This window comes from Carassius carassius, chromosome 46, assembly GCF_963082965.1.
Source record: "Carassius carassius chromosome 46, fCarCar2.1, whole genome shotgun sequence".
NCBI lineage: Eukaryota > Metazoa > Chordata > Actinopteri > Cypriniformes > Cyprinidae > Carassius > Carassius carassius.
In genome coordinates, this window is record NC_081800.1 from 6008112 (window position 1) to 6023468 (window position 15357).

At 40.7% G+C, this 15357-nt stretch overlaps 1 protein-coding gene across 1 annotated transcript; it reads left to right on the plus strand.

Annotated features, from left to right (window-relative positions):
- The first annotated feature begins 632 nt into the window (after positions 1–632).
- On the plus strand, positions 633–4621 carry LOC132129364 (transcription factor PU.1-like). Its single transcript, XM_059540929.1, has 6 exons — positions 633–760; positions 1040–1060; positions 1924–2074; positions 2682–2821; positions 2917–3061; positions 3948–4621. The coding sequence occupies exons 2-6, from the start codon at positions 1040–1042 to the stop codon at positions 4262–4264; spliced, it is 774 nt and encodes a 257-aa protein (XP_059396912.1). The 5' UTR covers positions 633–760; the 3' UTR covers positions 4265–4621.
- The last annotated feature ends 10736 nt before the right edge of the window (positions 4622–15357 follow it).

The window sequence follows — 15357 nt, forward strand, 5'->3', positions numbered from 1 at the left end:
CCTAACTATAGTTAATAATGCATGCAATTAATTTGTATTACTCAGTACTTAGATGTATAATTACACTGTAATAAGGACACTGTAAAATGAAGTGTAATCCAATTATTTGATTGAACTGGAAAGTTTGATTTAATTTCAAATTACTGTTCCGTCATTAAACTTTACAGACTAAAGAACAAGAAGATCATGGTTTTCATGCATCAACAAAGCTGCTGTGTGTTAGTTTAAAAAAAAAGATTTCATTTTATAGAAATTTACGTTAAATAATCATGTATAAGTAATTCAGTCATAATCATTTCAAAAGCAGGATTTAGCAGGATTTCAGAGAGGGGGAAAAGGAGTTCATCTGGATCTGTGTAATAAAACAAATTACCTCAATTATCGCTGTGGCAGTTACAAGTAAAATCCTGTTTTTTTTGGACACAAAGTAACATGGCCAGAAGGCTTTGACACAGACAGGGCAAAGGAGAGAGGCCGTTACACTCGCCCACACCGTTAAACTTATGTTTGATTAATGGAGATTTGCATTTGGATGATGGAAGGTTGGGTTAACGTTGAGTATTCCAGAAGGAGGAGGGGAGAACAGGCAGAGAGAGACAGCTGGGAGGATATAAAAGGATCAGATCAGGCAGCAGGTGCACATTACAGGTGATGTACGGCTCCACCCTCCTTCCAAGCTCTTATTCAGCGGTCACAATCTTTTCCACTTGTTCTATTGTGATACACTAACAGCTGTCTCACTCACTGGAACTGCACTAAGGTAACTGAACATCCATATGTCTTCATTATCATTCAGACTTCGGCTGTGTTTGCAGTTATTTGTGCTAATTTGGCAGGATGATTTTTTGTTTATTTTAATGCTTTCAGTTTCATTGTTTCACAGTTGTGAAATATGTTTCAGAAAAAAAAAAACTTGACGTGATCAAACTTCATTCTAACAGCATTCTGTTCATTCTGTGCAGTCATGTAGAGCCACATTAAGGTGTTTATACTCATGTGCTGTTTTTACTCAAGTGACATGCTTTTTTTCTGTTTTCAGATGTTGGCAACTCTTGAAAACGTGAGTATTATTTGTTCTTTATTTTTATTTTATTTGTATTTATTTTTTTGAGGAAAGCATTGAGGAAAATACATGACCGATGATTTTTATATCTACAAAAAAAATGGTTCTGTGATATATTTAAGCATCACACAGGTAAAATATATAATTTATCATACTCTTGGCCAGTCATATTAGAAGATTCTGTTTGTAATAAGTGTGCTGGAAATTGCCTTAATAAGCAAATGGGTAATCATTATGTCCTCATAATATCAGATTTGATCAACAAATATGAAATCAGATTTCATTTAAAGTTCTTGTGTTAATGTAAAGTGGTGCAAATAAATAAAAGTGACTCTTAGGCCAGAATGTTTAAAGAATTTTTTTTTTTGTATGGAAAGTTTGCTGGTGTTTAAATAAAATAAATGGCACGTGTAAACGCTTAGACCGTTTTTTGTTTAATGCAATGATATTCAGACATTAGGTGCTGAAGTGTGGCTTTAAAGTACTGTCAAGATGTCAAAACAAAGTGTATATGTGATATACACAGAACTGTCAAAACAGAGGTAAAATATTACTGCTGAAATGTTTACACACCCACAATGCAAATATGTCTGTTGGTGCATTTAAAAACCAAATTTTACTGATGAGAGGCAGAATGTACTAACTGTTACAAGTTTTTTTCTAATATTCCTATTAAACAGCTGTATGGTTATTCATGGGTAGCTTTTTTTTCTTCTTCTTTTTCTTCTTTATAGTATAATATTCAGATTTTAATGAATGCTGGAAAGAAAAGGAAAGAAAATGATTGTGTTTTGTACATTGTGTTTTGTCTGTACTGGATCTCATTCAGTGTCTGATAGCGTGCATTTACTTGCCTACAGATTCAATACTTCCAGGATCTGGGCCCTAGAGAGCCGTCGTCAGGGAACCTGGACCTGGACATGATTGAGGAGTACCTGCAGGAGCACTCCGTGGAGGTGATGTCAGCACCACGTGTGCAGAGGAGAGATCAAGAGGAGCACGGTATGGCAGGTGAGGCTTCAATAGTCAACTAAACACTGTAATAGACCACTGAGGGAAGGGTCACTTCTTCTTTATTGAATCGGATAGAAGTTCACTTTCAGTTTTGTAAGTTCAGTAATTTCCTCTTTGACCAAGCTTTTTTATTTGTATCTCAAGATGTGGATTCCATGTCATGGGTGACAAAAGTTTAGTTTTGTGACTAGAAACTGTAAAACCACTGGAAATGTAATAATAAAAAGTACTTTGTTTGAACACAGTCGCATAGTGTTTAAACAGGTTTCCCTTCCCCACAACTGCTATTGGTCAGTCAAACAGATAGTCCCGCCCTCAGAGTCACACCATTGGTTGAGCTGTTGCCATGCCAGGCTGGTCGGATGCTCAAACAAACAGCAATGTTTTGAAAATGCTACAGAGAAACAGTATTTACACTTTTCAGGGGAATCAAACTATACATGGTATATATTTAGTTGTTGCCGCCATTTAAGCTGGAAAGGAGGAAGTATTTTAACATCAAAAACATTTATAATATAATCATAGATATCTTCTTAGAGCCTGTGTGTGTTGTTGATTGTAGCAAACAACATATGTGATATTAATGAGTGATGTGTTTCCATAGAGAACAGCTGGTCTGGACATTATACATATGAATGGCATTATGGTGAAGTGCCAGGAACAGATGAGACGCATGAACCACAGCCTCAGCAGCAGCAGCAGCAGCAGCAGACGTGGCTCTGTCAGTCCAGTCACAATGAATGGGTAGGTCTCACCAGACATACAGTAAAAACTGTTATCATTTCGTAAGTGAAGGTTGACCTGTTCATGGTTGTTATTAATAATATTCTATGTTTTAGGGATACTTCCAGTATGACAGAAACCGGTACAGTGATTCGGATTCGCTGTCCACCAGTTCTGGTTGCCAAGAATTTCCACCATCTCCGACCTCTGACATGAAGGGTCAAATTGCGTATGACTCCCTGGCTCTAGCACCGCTCTCAGGTAAGACACAGAATTGCTAGGCCATTGCTTATCCTATTTCTTTTTGGTTTTGGGAAAGTCGATTCTGAATATTTGGATAGGTAGATTAAAATAGAGCGGTTAAAGGGGGAAAATATATTTTTTTTCTTGTTTTTTTTTTTTATTTTTATTTTTTACCTATACATAAAACATTCTGTAATGACTGCATTTAGTCAGTCTCCTGTAATTTCAACCCTTTGTGATTTTATATCTTTGTGGAACACAAAAAGGACATTTGAAGAATGTCTGAACTGTTTTTGAAAGTCAGTTGTCCAAAACAACACTGGTTCAGTTAAAGTGGACAAATATATATATATATAGAGAGAGAGAGAGAGATACCAGTAGCCAGTTGCATAAACTGCTTAGACTAGTCTTTAAATCACTCTGAACGTCCCTAGAATTTAGCAAGGGGGTAATCAGTATTACTTTTCAGATTTAATTGCACCAATCTACCTTTTGTGCCAGTCCAAAAAAAAAAAAAATACATATTGGATGGCTAACTTCTAAGACTAGAATAAGCAGTTTATGCAACTAGCCACAGAAAATCATTGAGGCAGACTTTAGTGGGTAGGCTTATTTAGTGTAAACTGTTGTATTGTCCAGTTTGTAGTTTATTCCCAAACAGCGCTTCCCTTACAGTCAAGTGATTCACAAAGACTTTGGCTCCATCGATTAAAAATATCCAGTTTGGAATTTGTTAGAATTTGTATGTCACTGTACAGGCTAATTTTGTATCTCACATTTAAAAGGGCGTTATGGGCTTTGACAACAGACTGCCTTATTTGTGCATAGGTTGGATGTGCAAAATGAAAATGTAATGTTCTGCTATCACTAAAATACATTTGACATTTACAATGTCATTTCTCAGGTAAAAGGAAAGAGCGGCTGTTTCAGTTCTTATATGAGATGCTACAGACACCAGACATGCGGAGCTGCATTTGGTGGGTTCAGTCTAACAATGGAACATTCCAGTTTTCATCCCAGAACAAGGAAAAGCTGGCTGAGATGTGGGGCAGACGCAAGGGTAACCGGAAAACCATGACGTACCAGAAAATGGCTCGCGCCCTACGAAACTATTCACGAACAGGAGAGATCTGCAAAGTGAAGCGTAAACTCACCTATCAGTTCACTGAGAGAACACTGAGAGGCCTTCAGAACAACTCGCAAAGATTCATGAGTCGTTAATCTGGTTCACCAACCAAGAATTTCTCCTAACTGGGAAAGTGTAAACGAATACTGAGTATTTTACAGAAAATTATTTTGCCTTTTAATGTTCCATAATATGGGCATAAAAACACTGATTTTCTAATATTATTTGGCTTAATTGAGGCTCTACTAAACTTGGGAATTGTATGTACACTAACATGGAATAACATGAAATTCTAAGAAGTTGAAGGTGATCTTTGAATATTTTTTTAATCTGAGGATTGTTAACCATTACACTACGTTGTATGTAGTTACAAATCAGTTTTTGTTGTCTCGATACAATATTTGCCATGTTTGTTGTGCTCATTTCAATGACTTTTTAATAGCATTAAAATGTTGACTGGTGTGCCTGAATAAATTAATTTTTGACAATAACAAGGAACCCAGCCAAACTGTTTAATCCAAAAAATTCCATTGTAAAAATGTTTATTCAGTTTTTATTTAAGTCAAAACTATTACTTAATATGACTGAATCAACCAGACTACATATTTAATTTAGTTGTGAAACTCTATGGTGCAAGCTGATAGGTCCTTTATGTGCTATCTGCTACCAATTAGATTATTTAATGTGCCTTTGCATGCTCACAGTCTGTATATCTATTGACAGTAGCAAGTCGTACTTGCTCTGCAGCAGCAGCATGAGTAGCAGATCTAGTCTGCTAAAAACTATTAAGATTCAGAGTCAATCACTTTCAGTCGGATTAGTTAGTAAAACTGCATTTTTAAATTTTACTGTGAATTATGTGCAAACAAAACTACACTGAAAACTACAAGCTAGAGTTTGTATTATTATTATTATTATTATTATTATTATTATTATTATTATTATTATTATTATTATTATTATTATTATTATTATTATTGAATAGATGGCGACTCCACAATAGAGACAGGCTGCATGTTTTCAGAAATGTACGGAGCCCCGCACGTCACCTGTAGGAGAAAAGAAATCAATCCGTGCTCACGCTTTTGCAATCCGTTCCCTCGGATTTGTAAACTGACACGCATTTGTGGCTCCGCCCCCACCGGCAGACTCATTTCTGTTTATTAAACATTATTTTTCATAGTATCCAATGAGTCCACGATCAGCATTCACAAAATAGTCTTCTTTTTAGCGTTTATTTTACATGAATCACCAATAGGATAAGACACAGCCGCCTGTGTTTTATGGCCAAAAAATAAACGCTAAAAAGAAGAAGAAAATAAGGGTAAAAAGCAATACAAAACAAATAATATACCGGTTATGTTTTCATTCCTTGTCTCTCTAACTGAATGTAATGTTATTTTTGGCCTAATTATTTAATAATAACATTACCAGTGAAACATGCATCTAACTCCTGCAGGTGGGGTGGGTGGAGCTTAGTATAATAAAATCACAAAAATAAGTCTTCATGTTAAGAAATAATTGTACACAAGCATTTCCAAAACTGTCAAAGGTTATTTAAAAATAAAGCAATTCACAAATTATTTTATGACAAACATTTTTACTGTCTAGTACTCATTTATTTAGCCTACAAATTAAAATTATAAAAATAACTTTATTTTTATTTGTATCATTATTATATATTATTAAACAGGTTATGCATAAGAATCTTTTATCCAAAACAACTTACAAAAGAGGAAAAAATTACTCCAGAGTCAGTCACAATGGCAGGTTTATTGTACAATAATAATCAAGTGCTATTATAAGATTATCACAAATCTAACAAGATTTTGATGCACATCTTTCTTATTAAATCTTTGTATTCCACCTCGTACTACACTTGATAGAGAATCACTTAAGACACTTTGCTGTAAACCTATTCCACATAGTAATATTCAATAAAACTGTATGTTAACACATAGGAGCTTGCTGCATGAATCCGTGAGTACGGTTTACAAATCCGAGGGAACGGATTGCGAAAGCGTGCGCACGGATTCTGAATTTGTGGGTACGGATTCAAAAACCGAGGGTACGGTTTACAAAATCTGAGCGCACGGATCGGAAATTCGTGGGCACAGTTTGTTAATCCGTGGGCACGATTTGTTAAACCGAGGGAACAGTTTATGAATTTGTGAGTATGGTTTAAAAACTGAGGGGACGGATTGCAAAACCATCGCCACGGATTGATTTTTTTTCTCCTACAGGTGATGTCCCGGGCTCCGTACATTCAAAGACACAGCTCATATTTGACTAAAAAGTTTTTGTCTTTATGCTCTGCTAAAGTGAAATAATGAGTATATTTCCAATTTGAGAAACTCGTCTTGCTCTCGCCTTGACTCGCCATGACTGCCGCACATACTTGAATAAACGGAAACAGCCCACAGTGCATCTTCGTGTTTACAGTGGTTGGCATCCACCAATCCTACAATGCGTCACTGCTGCAATCAGGTTAGGCTGTAGGCTACACTTCAGCCAAAATGAATTAGTTAAAAAAAAGTAACGGACAATGCACCATATGGTAACAGTAACGGAGTTAATTTATTTAAAAAGTAATGCGTTACAGTATTAGTTACTGTCAAAAGTAACTGTGTTACAGTAACACGTTACTAATAACGCATTACTGCCCAACACTGCTGACAAGTACCAGCGGAGATAGGGCTGAGGAACTGGCTGATTTTAGGAGAGGAGGCAGGAGCGGGAGGCTGGGAGGAAACACAAGAGAACATGGGCTGGGCGGCAGGGGCGTCACTAGGCCCTTTTTAGGGAAACTTCTGCCCAGCCCCCCTAAAAAAATATTTGATTAATACATTTTTGATCGCTTCAGTCCCCTTTAAAAAACTCATTTCATTTCAATCTGCAGGGGCGCCGAGCAGAGCGAACATCAGAGAGCACAAGGTGTGTGTCGTGTGTGCGTGCATTTATTGATAGATTGCTAATGCTATGATATTACATCTACATCGGTGCAGTTCTTTGTCATAAATGCATTGCAGTTTACATAATGTAATGTTACTGGAGCATTGGGAGCACACGGGATGGCTCGGTTTCTCATCCAATACCAATACGTTTCGCTGCGTTCACCTTCAGCCCTTGTGTGATAGTTGTTTTTTATTCCTACAAAAATGAAGTGATTAACAAACCCATGAAAACATACTTTAGATTCAGAAAACGATCATGATTTATTTTCATTTACTTTTTAAAATTACAGACATATTATTATGTATTTTGACATTACATTATGCAGCCGTGCACAGAAATGATTAAAGACACACATTATTGTCTGAAAGCACTAGATGGCCCAGAGAATGTGGAGTTATTTTGTTTTGTATAATTGTCACGGCTTACGCTGCTGGAAGGAACACGGAGCCGAGGGATAAACGAAACAAGGATTTATTAAATCAAACATAGGCAAGGTAAGTAGCAAATAACAGGTGGCAAGTGGCAAGTAACAGGTAACAAGTGGACAAGTAGACGAGTAGACCCGACAAAACAGAACTGAAAGGACAAGGCTTTTATACAAGGGATAATGGGGAAACACAGGTGGATGGCATGACTAAATTAACAGGGACATGGAACACATGCGGAAATGACTAGACACACCTGGGAACTAATCAAACCACACACGGAAGACAGAAACTGGGTCACAGGGGCAAAAACACACAAAATGAGTCCAGGTGTGTGACAGTACTCCCCCCTCCCGGTAGGTGCGTCCTCGCACCGTAGAAACAACAAAGGGAGGCGTGGGTGTGAACTTGGGAGGAGGTTCCGGTGGAGGACAGCCTCCCAGGAGGGGGCCAGCAGACAGGGACCACAGAGGAAGGAGCCAGGGAGGAGATGACGGAGGGAGGAGCCAGGGAGGAGACAGGAAGGATCTGAAGCAGGAGGCACCCAGCAGGACCCAGGCCACAGCCATAACGGCCCAAGGTGGGGCCGACGGAGGAAGGAGCCATGGAGGAGGAATGGTCACCGACTCCAGGGACTCGACCCACGGCAACGGAGCAAGTGGAGGAGGAGCCCGAGGCGGAGACGGAGAGCCGAAGAGCCAGGGTGACGGGGAGGAGCCGGAGGTCCTAGGCGGAACTGATGGCTCTGGTGACTGACGCGGCGATGTGGATCCGGAAGGCCGCGGTGAGGCCAGAGTGACCGAGGACTGAGGTGTAGCCGAGGGGATGAAGGAGCCTGACGGAGCCGGAGGGACGGAGGGATGAGGCGAAGCCGGAGGAGTGGAGTCCTGAGGCATAGGATGGACGACGCCAGACCAAGGCGGAGCCGGAGGGACGAGGGAGCCAGGCAGAGCCTGCGGTCTGCCGGGCCACGGCGGAGAGGAAGGAGCTAGGAGCCATGGTGGAGCCGACGGGTCAACGGGCCGAGGCGGAGTCCAGGCCTCAGAGGCTGGAGGCGGAGGTGAGGGAGACGCCGACCAAGGCGTCGCTGGAGGATGGCGGCCCCGCTGAGCTCGCACCACAATGATGGTAGGCTGAGGGCGAGCAGTGGGGCAGCCAGACGACAGCGGAGGAGGAGGCAGGAGTGGGTGGGAATTTTGGAGGAGCAGGCATTGGAGTAAGCTCTGGGGCTGGAGCCCTTCCTGGGCTTAACGGAGGATCAGGAGCCCGTCCTGGGCTTAACGGAGGATCAGGAGCCCGTCCTGGGCTTAACGGGGGTTCAGGAGCCCGTCCTCGGCTTAACGGGGGATCAGGAGCCCGTCCTGGGCTTAAAGGAGGATCAGGAGCCCGTCCTGGGCTTAACGGAAGATCAGGAGCCCTTCCTGGGCTTAACGGGGGTTCAGGAGCCCGTCCTGGGCTTAAAGGAGGATCAGGAGCCCGTCCTGGGCTTAACGGGGGAACAGGAGCCCGTCCTGGGCTTAACGGGGAATCAGGAGCCCTTCCTGGGCTTAACAGAGGATCAGGAGCCCGTCCTGGGCTTACAGGAGGATCAGGAGCCCGTCCTGGGCTTAACGGAAGATCAGGAGCCCTTCCTGGGCTTCACAGAGGATCAGGAGCCCGTCCTGGGCTTACAGGAGGATCAGGAGCCCGTCCTGGGCTTAACGGAAGATCAGGAGCCTGTCCTGGGCTTACAGGAGGTTCTGGCATAGGTGAATTGGAAACCCCCTCATTTTGACCCATTTGGCGCTCCACATTTTGCTCCCTCGTGGTGGGCAGTGTCGCCGGCTCTCGCACCTGGTCTGACGGGTTGCTCTCTGGCTCTCCGTCATCGGTGGGCTCGGGCTTATGCCTCGTACCGTGGGGAGATTGTAGGCTGGGCTCTGGGTCCAGAGTGGACCTGGCGAGATCCTCCATTGGGCCGACCGTGAGAGGTGACCCATTTCTCACCAGATTCCACTCTATGAATGCGGCGAAATCCTCCTGAGGACCATCTTCGGGCGACAACGCTCTGCACCTGGAGTTCAGGCTGGCGTGATAAAAGGTGCAGAGCGCGTGGTCCGGGTAGCTGGTGGCATTAGCTATCAAGAGAAACCGTCTAGTATGGTCCTCGATTGAAAGTCCCTCCTGCTCCAGCAGGAGGAGGAGGTATTCGGGGCGATAGAGGGGATCCATGACACACTTCCGAAAGAAAAAGACTGTGAAAAAACGGAAAACAAAACGGAGGTAAAACACGCAGTTTTTTTAACTTTTTAGGTCGGGTCTTCTGTCACGGCTTACGCTGCTGGAAGGAACACGGAGCCGAGGGATAAACGAAACAAGGATTTATTAAATCAAACATAGGCAAGGTAAGTAGCAAATAACAGGTGGCAAGTGGCAAGTAACAGGTAACAAGTTGACAAGTAACAAGTAGACGAGTAGACCCGACAAAACAGAACTGAAAGGACAAGGCTTTTATACAAGGGATAATGGGGAAACACAGGTGGATGGCATGACTAAATTAACAGGGACATGGAACACATGCGGAAATGACTAGACACACCTGGGAACTAATCAAACCACACACGGAAGACAGAAACTGGGTCACAGGGGCAAAAACACACAAAATGAGTCCAGGTGTGTGACAATAATTTAATATAGTTTTGTATTAAGTAATAATGAATCAGGAGGAGTGTCATGATACATAAATTAGAGTAAGCGTAAAGGGATTTTTGATTTTCTTGATTTATACTATTTATACTAGATTTGTACTTGATTTATAGAAGTCGCAAATTGATAATTCATGTTGTTATTTTTAATAAATAGAAATAAATATAGAACAGATTAATCATATTGACAATAGACAATTACATTAATACATGGTTTGTCTATATTCTTAATGAATATTAGCTGGTTAGTTAAAATACTTAAAATGACATCAATTTTCATGGGGTGACTTTATGAATATCCAACCGTATTGTTGATTATTAAGGCTAAAAAGCTAAAAAACTAAAATAATTTATATTTCATTGTATGGATATACAACATTTTTTCTTGTCGTGCGGGAGTAGGTCTGCAAATGAGCAACAGTCAGGTGAGAACAGAACGTAGACAGCCTCTCACACACACAATACCACTGTGTTCCCAAGATTCATTTCAGTCATTGAACCCTGACATTGTTTTAATTGTCTGCCAATTTCCCTGTACATTTTATAAGAAAAAGCAGTGGTATCGTCAAAGGAAAAAAATCCTATCTGAGGTTCGTATGTGAGCATAGAAATGCAAACAGTAAAATGTTGTGTTTGTACTGGAAACATGTGTGCGTGTGTTTGTACAGTGAATGAATCAGGAGGTCTTCATTGTAAAAAAAAATAAATAAATCAACATTCCCTATTTTCTAGTGGTCACATCCAATAATTATTTTTTTATTACAGTGTTGTATATGGCTCAGTCAGTACTCCTACTCCCATATATGAAATACAGGGAATACAATGGAATAGTGGATTGCAGTAAGGTTAGTAGCATACCACCCTACCCTAATAGTCAAATAATATTTTTTTAATCATACCCTTATTGGGGGCTGAGCCCCCCTAAAATCAAAATCCTAGAATCGCCCCTGCAGGGCGGAACAAGCGGAGCTTTTACCTTTTGCTCAAGCTGACGTGGGAAAAACCACAGAGCTAGCAATCACTGTAATGAGTATGGCACAATACAGTATGTAAAAAGTCCTGTGTGTGGTCTTCCAGCTTAACATAGACAAAGAACAGACGAAGACTAAGGGAGAACTTAAAAGCATGAACCAAACAAAGGGAACTAATGAGATGATTAACAGAAAACAGGTGAACTGAATGACATAATAGGCAACTCAGGAAAACTAGGTCACTTTAGTTTACATGTGAGTGCAATGTTGTTGAACATTCACCCACATGTAAACTAAAGGTTTTGGTTTTGCATCTTTGGATTTAAAACAGCCTGTTGAATTCTCATACTGATAAGCCTTATCATGAGGAGCTCACGGAGATCACAAGATCTCTGAAAAAGCTCTGTACTCCATCTGATGGCAGTTTAGCATGAGTCCACCATATACATATTCACACACACACGGTCACATATGCAAAGCATGTGTACTCTAGAAAACCGCCACTACGACAGAACTGTTAATGATTGAAGACAAGGGAAAAATTATGTCTGTATCACACGTCAGTGCCTTGCTGTTACAACCACACAAACTATTATAAATAGTAATTAGACCTTAAAATATGAAATTATGCATACTATTTTGTCTGATACACAAGTTGACAAATTCGAGTTTGCAGCACTGTAAAATCAATTGTGTAACATTAGCAATCATGCTGAAGTACTTAATATGACCTTTAGACAAAAATTAACATTTTGAAATTATACTGATGAAACTGCATTCTGCATTATTTTTCTTCAAAAATATACATACTTTTTATTTTTAGTACGACGTCATTCTTGCATATTCCTTGCAAACAAACTACGTGTCAGTATGCATAGATATTCTGATAAATTGTCCAGTTAAAAGAAGTCTGTGTTCTGTCGGATGCTTTTTTAAGTAGATTATTTATATTTTATTTAAGTTGCAAATTTGTAGATAGATAGATAGATAGATAGATAGATAGATAGATAGATAGATAACACAATTACACAAAAATGTTTTAAACATGCATGTAATGAGGTCATGTAACAACAATGTAGAATATCTTCTATTAAATATTTATTGTTGCACAATGCACAATACTTTTTAGTTGTTGAAATACAGATATGACTGTGAATAATATATATATATATATATATATATATATATATATATATATATATAGACATATGAGTGGAATAAGACAATAATACAATAAGACATATGAGTGGAAATGAGACCACCAGAGATGCATACTGAAGATCAGGTGTGTTTGTGTGTGTTTGTGTGTGTTTGTGTGTGTGTGTGTGTGTGTGTGTGTGTGTGTGTGTGTGTGTGTGTGTGTGTGTGTGTGTGTGTGTGTGTGAGTGTGTGTGTGTGTGTGAATATGTGTGTGGAGGAGAGTAGACAACATGGTCACAGGCTTCTTCATACACATCTTCAGGTTTTTCCTTCTCGACTGAGACTCTGTTCTGTTTACTCATATTGGTTTCTCCTCATGGCCTGGCTGATCTACACCTCTCTGGAGCTCGTCATCGCCATGGCATGCTGCCTGGGGAACGTGCTGGTGGTTTGGGCCGTGTGTTTGTGGCGGACCTCCCTTCAGCCTACCTTCTGTTTGTTTCGTGGCATCTCTGGCCATGGCTGATTTCCTGGTGGGGCAGTGTCAGTGCCCCTGCCTGTGCTGATGGATGGGTGTAGATCCCATTCCAGGCCTGTCTGGCGGTCAGCTGTGTGGTGCTGGTGCTGACCCAAGCCTCTGTGCTGTCCCTCCTGACTATTGCTGTGGGTCGATTGAAAAATTGTTTCGGACAAATCCAACACCATCAGTCTGAGATTAGATGATTTTAATGATTTTAATCATTTACGCTATTTAAATATAATGTGTCCAGAGTTTGACATGAACTTATGATTATGAACTTATAAAATTATTATTTTGCATTACTACATCAGAATGTTCACTTTTGCGAATAAGAAGGACACTTGAGTGTGCATGTGTAGTGTGCGTGCTTTAAATGGGGCATCCAACCCCCCCCCCAAAAAAAATAAATAGTCTCAGTTATTTAGCCATTTGGATTTTCTGAGCAGCATGACATCATACTGCTCAGGCTCCACCCACGATGATGGACTGTCCCGTATTAGCATATTTCCACCCCCATGCAGCCAGTTGTATGCTGTGCACTGTTTTCTCCACGCTCAAGCAGTTGTATTGACCATATACAGTATGTAGCTAGATCCCCTATTAGCGGCTGTTTCTATGGACCGCTATACAGTATGTAACAACAACAACACATTCTTACCTGTGAATGTTTATCCAGTTTGTTGAGAACTGTAAATTTAGGCATTTTTTATACCCAGATACTGCCCAGTGTTGTTGCATCTTGAAACTCATTTTTATTTTGATTGACGATATATGGACCATGAGATGGCAGATGCTTTTGACCTGTCTGGAGTGGTTGAATGTGGAATCTATCTATACATATGTAAGCAGTGCAGGTGTTTTGTAGTTGGATGTGTAAGTTAACAAAAAGTCTTAATTTTTTTTTCCAGACATCAGGCAAACAGAGGACGCAATGGATTTGTTTTGTTCCCTATCCAGAGTTCACTCTACATTGCGAGAAACGCTGTGGGAAAACCTCACCTTCTCCAATTTCATAAAACCTTATAGGATAATTTCAGTTCAATAAACTGGCCAATTGTCACTACTTATGTAAATTGCATGCAAATACAGACAAGCTTGTGGGCAGTATAGGACCTATCTTTAATGGCACACTTCATGTGCACTTGTGGTCTTGCCGACTTACAATGGCCGTCGAGTGCACATGTCCATTATGTCCACAAGAATGTAGGGTGTCCCATTCGTAATTTTAGCTTTTTGCGGTCACTAAGCACCCTTGATGTGCACTTCTGCCGAGTCCGCATTGAGGCGAGCTCTGCAACTGACTTCTATCTGACAGTCAAAGCAGCATAACGTCACGAAAATGTGGACTCAGAGGAAGACCGCGAGGGTTTAGGGTGCAAATTCGGACAGGGCCATAAATGCAGCGAGAGCAATAATTGCCCCAGAATCTTCTCCTTCACACTGCCATCATCGAAGACGCACCACAAAATACTACAACTTCTTCACCTCATTCGATGGCAGCTTCTGTCGTATTTGCACAGGCCCCATCGACCTGCTGGACCCACATGAAATTTGTTAAATTGCAACTCATTATTACAAATGTGGAATTGCAAATATATTTGAGTGAGTCAAACAAGCACTCTAAAGTCCGGCGTTTGTTCTCCGTTACCGGAGAAAGCCCCTCCTGCCCCCCTTCCTCTCCTGCTCTTAGTGCCTCCTGCTGGCAGAAAATGAACTCGCAGAGTGCCGCCACCAATTGAGTGTAAGTGAAAGTGACATTCAGCCAAGTATGGTGACCCATACTCAGAATTTGTGCTCTGCATTTAACCCATCTGAAGTGCACACACACAGAGCAGTGAACACACACACACACACACACACTGTGAACACACACCCAGAGCAGTGGGCAGCCATTTATGCTGCGGCGCCCAGGGAGCAGTTGGGGGTTCGATGCCTTGCTCAAGGGCACCTAAGTCGTGGTATTGAAGGTGGAGAGAGAACTGTACATACTCCTGCATTGCCAGGCTAAAATGAACTTTTAAGATCAAATTGGACTTTAAGAAATTTTATATATTGTATAAAATATACAAAAACACTATTATACAATAATTGCACAATTAGTTAAGTTCTTTACCAACTATTCTGGCATGACAGTACACAAATAAATCACAACATTAACATTGATATTATAACATTTAACAGACACGTGTGTGTGAAAGGATGTGAGCATGTGTATGAATGACAGTGTAAACTCTTCTACTAAAAAAAACACAGAACAAGCATTTAACATTGTTTTTACAAATTATACACTTACAGTTTGTTTCATAGTCCATGAATACAGATCATGCATCACTGTCAACTTTCATGATCTCTTTAGCATAATTGATGTAGTCATGATGAAGCTCCATCAGCACAATACGTGACGACATCTTCTACATCATCCAGGGCAGTGTTCTCCTTTAAAACCATTGGTGCATCAGTTTAGGGGAAAGAACGTTCTCCTCTTTGACCAGC

Excerpts from the sequence above, each read along its gene's own strand:
- LOC132129364 (XM_059540929.1), top strand. The coding sequence starts at position 1,040 with ATGTTGGCAACTCTTGAAAAC. Across the intron at positions 2,822-2,916 it reads AGTCCAGTCACAATGAATGG|GGATACTTCCAGTATGACAG; the intron begins GTAGGTCTCACC and ends TCTATGTTTTAG. Across the intron at positions 3,062-3,947 it reads GGCTCTAGCACCGCTCTCAG|GTAAAAGGAAAGAGCGGCTG; the intron begins GTAAGACACAGA and ends GTCATTTCTCAG.